Genomic DNA, 5007 nt, shown 5'->3' on the forward strand with positions numbered 1-5007 from the left:
GCCAATGGGCTCCATTTTAAAACAAGGTTATGAAACCCCTCCCCAATCTACTTTATATTTCCTGGAAGGCATTGAAATGCTTTGGCTTACCTTTTATAGGGGTGTGAACAAATGTCAGCCCCTGTGAACAGCTATAGTCTTATGAAACTAAAATTTTAGCTTGTCAGAGATCTTGTAATCATTCTAGAACATGAAATACACACGTTTACTTTTAAAGGCATACATCTTTCTATGTTTGGAATTGGCCACTTTTGCGTTTGTTGTGCAGAGTATTGGTTATATGGTTAAGTAACCAGCAGTCTGTGCTGGTGGGCTAAATTTCGTACCATTCTTGAACCCTGGTTGGGGGCCACAAGTTGCTTGCAGGCCACTTTGTATAGCCCTGCGTTAAAAATATTTATTAATTAGTGACAAGTTCAGAGATGGTACTGCTAAAATTAGGATAAATTTCCGTGCTCAGGATCACCAAAATTACACAGAAAAACCAAAAGTTATTAAAGAGACGCTTTATTTTGTTGCAAGATACTCATTTGTATCATTCTTCCTTGTCCATTTTCCTGAAAAACAAAAATAGATTATTTAACACCAATTGTATAGGAGGTTTAAACATTTAAGTCAACTTTATACCTCAACAAATCCAGAAATGTTGAGCGCAGCCCCTTGAGTCTGGGCTTCCTCTTCAAGTTATCCTTTGCATGCCTTTTCTCCTGTTTCAATTCTTCCTCGTAACTCAGCCTCTTTGACCCATCTGCCCCCTTTGAAAATTCTAGTTTTGTGCGAATTACTGGCTGGACCTCTTCATCAGGCCCCGCCTCTGCATCCATCTGCATCTCAGAAGATACAGCTGGATCATCTGATGGCCATTTCATTTGTATCTTCTCTGCTGTGGCATCTGGCATGGCAACTTTTGGCTTTTCAACCAGCATGAGGTTCACATTTATTTCAGTGGGAAGCGAGAAGTCAGGCTGTGCCGCTTCTGTGTCAGAGTTCCCAGATCTTCCATTTCTGCTTTTGCTTTGAAATTCCTCAACCTCGTTTTCTTGTTGAGGGATCTGCAAGCCATCAGCTGGCGTTACCAGCTTCATGTCCCACTGTGAAGATCCACTAGGAGATTCATCCGTTTCGTTTGTGGGTCGAGTCAGAGAATTTCCATATGCGGTTGAAACTTCCTGAACAGAATAGCCATCTTGAACCAGTAACCCATCAGGCTGAGAGGTGAGATCTTGTCCTGGTAACCACATAGTCAGCCTGGCTGTTGGCTCCTGGCGCACCACTAAAACACCTTGTGAGGAGGACTGAAGCTCAGCTTGTGCTGGAAAAGCAGCAGAAATGATGTCGTCTTCTGCAGGAGCGCTGGCCCTCATGGTGGTGGGTAAGGATGAGCCAGAGGCAGCAAGTGGCTTGGTGTCTGGAAGCGTGGGAATCAACTCCCATTCATCTACAATCATCAAGGGGCCAACGCTGACGACTGCCTTGGCCTCTGCAATGATATGGATGAAGTTAGGGCAAGAAGGCAGGGAAGGTAACATTCTGAAAAAAATAAATAATTAAATTCACCATCAGGAAGGTTCTTGATTGATGGGCCTTTACACTTTGACCTACAGCAGGCACAGACGTCCGCATCACCGCTTAGTTCCTCCCATCTGAAAGCAAACCATTACTTGACATCTTTCAGTTTAAATATGATCCATGACGTTGCATCTGCACTTGCCTTGAGCTGGTCATGTTGTAGTTGCAGGATTTGGATGCAACGTTGACTCCCTGATCTGACAGGACCACACTACAATGGATATACAGCTGGAGGGGAGAAAAAAAAAAAAAGAAAAACCTACAGATAAACTGAATATCATTAGTGCTTTCAGTTTTCCCAAACCTTACCTCAGCAATGAGATAAGATGTATTGAGCATGAACTTCACCACATCAGCTCGGTTGGTGGCTGCAAACCGAGCAACAGTATGTGGAGAACCCAGAGAGGATGCACACCTGCAAGGAAACAAATTTTTTATTAAGATGCATAGACTATGTAAACGTTTTCTTTCAAGAGCAGAAATTTAAGCTTTAGGTTTTAGAAAACACATCCAGACTTGGACCCAAAGAGAACCATTGTCAAACTAATGTGGCTCAAAGTTTATGGCAACTTATACAATAATTAGGGAGGAGATTCCAGTCTCCTCTGAACCAACTTTCATAAATCACAACAGAACTGAATGTCATTTTAATCCCACATGAGCTGCACTGTCACTCGTTTGACCCACTGGATGGCAGGGAGAGGGTCACTTAAACTGCCAGGCCATCAGTACTGGTACAGGCTTTGAATGCCTGGGGATTTTTTATTTTATTTATTTTTTAAAAACTCCAAGTCACTATGAACAGATTATTAAGACAAAAAGCTAACCTAGACTGTTTCTGGGTTCTACATGGTGTATATAGTAGAAAAGTGTTTGGCTTCACTTTTACAGATTTTAAACACACGCACACCATTACGATTGCATGTCAAGTAGAGCCCTACTCACCCTTTATTTAGTATGACTGCGTGTCTCGGTCTAGTCTGGGGCTCGGGAGACGACGAGACAAAGCAGGAATGGATGAAAAGCTGCTGACCAGGTCTAGTTTCAGCAGAAACTTGCAGTCTGACCAACAGGCCTCTTTTGTAGACATTCGATTCTGCCGTATGTGTCCAGGATGCTGCAGGAGACAAATATTTGCATCTTCCACAACCCTTCACCCCCCCCCCCAAGCAGGATTGTATCGTTAGCTCTACTCACGATTCATGGCTTGGAGGTCAAATCTCTTCGCAGTCCAAGACGGTTGGGAGATAAAGTTTGGTTCTGTGTGAAACCTGGAAAGACAATGTTTAGGTTTGTCTCTTGAGCAGATAAAGCTGCTTGGTTTGTGCACACAACCCACCTCTTTGGTATGCAGGAAATGTGAATTGTTGGGAGCGTTTGCCAAGGAGTGGCTGGAGTTCTGAGATTCAAGTGGAGCGAGTTAGTGAACGCCTGCAAGCCGTTCTGGAGCTGCAAGATACCATAGCTTTAGAATAATTTACTAGTAGTACCAATAGATCAGAGATGTGCACAACTGACCACAGGGGTTGTTCCACATTGATCCAAGTTATAATCAAACACAAGATGACTCGGTTCCTCTTTGTTGCTGTAGCAGCCGTTGCCCAGCTGGATGTCCTCTGCGGTCAACGTGAGGCCGAACGCTTTCTTGTCGACCAGCAGAGTCAGTTTGGTTTCATCACAAGACACCTGGACCCTTGGAAGGTTCATAGTGGGAGGAAATTCGGCCAGCATGTGGAAGTCAGGGCTCCATTTCTGCCACGAGCTGAAGATGGTGTCCAACGGTGGAAAGTCCAGGTTTCCTTCAAATGGAAAGAGCCAATTATTATCAAACGGGCCAGGAAAATCCTGAGGAAACATGGCATCTTCAGGCCTCTGAAAAGACTGAACAGCAATAACGCCCCAAAGGACGCTCCAAAGAACTTGCTGTACTGTACCCATTGTGAGCCTCAAACTGGGCCAACAACTCTGGTTGTGTCCCAACGCCAGTGTGACATTAATAGAGTGATGAGGCAGCAGAGGCAGGTGTTAGCAATCAAGTCAATGAGATTCTGCTTGAGACGAGATTTTCTTTTTCTTGCATGACTCTCCTGCATCCAGTGACTTTGCATTTTATTCATTTGTTTTCCATTAAGAGTAGTTTAAATCAGGAAATTCAAATAAGGTCTTCTCATGTTATGCAGTTACAGCAATTTGAATTCAGTTCCAATAAAAATGAGGAAAAAGTTTGATTCAGGATTTGGGCATTTGTAAAGTGTATATCTGAAACAGAAAGCTTAATAAAGGAAATAAACTGATTTCATTAAACCTTATTTTGGGTTCATTTCCTCATTCTAATCATGCCCAGGTTGGCTGTTAAACTTATTTTAAAACAAGAGTTAAAAAGGGCACATATCTGTCTCAGTCAGCTTGGATGGGAGGAACTGATAATTAATACAATTAAGGATTACACTTATTTTTATTCATACCGAGGTATATTTACTCATGAATGAATTAAAAAAAGGCTGATGCCAAAATAGAATTAAAGGTAGGCCTACTAACACTAATCTACAAACTCATTATCAAATGTTTTATGTATAAGAAACCAAACGTTCAAAATATTATTTAAACTCATTCAAAATCTAACTTTTATCAAAAGCTTTTCGGTGTCTCCGGAGTGGAAAGAAAGGACCGTGAAACCCAACCTGATAGAGGAAAGTTTGAGCCTGATAACCAGCAGATACAACATTTCTGAATTACCAGGGAAATATCAGCTTTCAACACTAATATCAGCACTAAAGAAGAAGATTTTTAATTGCCACACTCATGAGGACTGTTTGTGTCATTCCAAGTGTCTGACTCGCACAGTCCTGTCTCTCAGCTCAGCTGATGGGGAAATCTCCACACATGAAGCTGTTGTTCTGGCAAGCAGCCGACTCAGACCAATAGGCTGGCTCGGTTTCTTAACAAAGTCACGAACAGACAAACATATCTAAGGAGCAGTGGAAATAAAATAAAAAATACTTCACATAAAACAGAAACACATGACTATGTAATGGTACCAGAAAAGGACTGTAAATGTAAACAAATCACAACTATAGATAAAATTTTGTCCCATGAATGAAACTGTTTTCACATTCAAGGTTTCAAACTTTTAATGTAGTGACAAGTTAACATCCACAGTCTAGAGGGCTGCTTCACAAAACCAAGATAGAGGAATTAAGCAGGGATTTTTCAGATATCCTGGCTGAATTAAGCCTTGGCTTGGCTACACAGAAGCAGTGGCACATCAGATCAGGCTAACAGCCAGGTTTAGTTAATCCTGCTGCCTTCTCTGTTCAGTCAGTGGTCACACTGATCAGAAACCAATGGGTTTTATCATATTTATTATATTCTGTTTTCCTATCTATTTTTTTAAACAGTCTGCATTAAAATACCACTGATATATATCGGTATTCATTC

At 41.7% G+C, this 5007-nt stretch overlaps 1 protein-coding gene across 2 annotated transcripts; it reads right to left on the minus strand.

Moving 5' to 3' along the window:
- Positions 1–490: 490 nt before the first annotated feature.
- zpcx (zona pellucida protein C) lies at positions 491–3537 on the minus strand. 2 transcript variants are annotated; one of them, XM_036151073.1, is made up of 9 exons: positions 3088–3537; positions 2909–3018; positions 2767–2840; positions 2515–2686; positions 1879–1984; positions 1721–1797; positions 1558–1646; positions 628–1480; positions 491–557 (listed from the first exon to the last, which is right to left on the minus strand). In XM_036151073.1, exons 1-9 carry the CDS (start codon positions 3505–3507, stop codon positions 536–538), a joined length of 1923 nt encoding a protein of 640 aa, XP_036006966.1. In that variant the 5' UTR covers positions 3508–3537; the 3' UTR covers positions 491–535. The 2 variants fall into 2 exon arrangements, with proteins under 2 accessions (XP_036006966.1, XP_012717571.2); XM_012862117.3 differs by having other exon boundaries at positions 1558–1643; positions 1712–1797; positions 3088–3536.
- Between the last annotated feature and the right edge of the window lie 1470 nt (positions 3538–5007).

The sequence above is a fragment of the Fundulus heteroclitus genome, chromosome 19 (genome assembly GCF_011125445.2).
Source record: "Fundulus heteroclitus isolate FHET01 chromosome 19, MU-UCD_Fhet_4.1, whole genome shotgun sequence".
NCBI classification, from domain to species: domain Eukaryota; kingdom Metazoa; phylum Chordata; class Actinopteri; order Cyprinodontiformes; family Fundulidae; genus Fundulus; species Fundulus heteroclitus.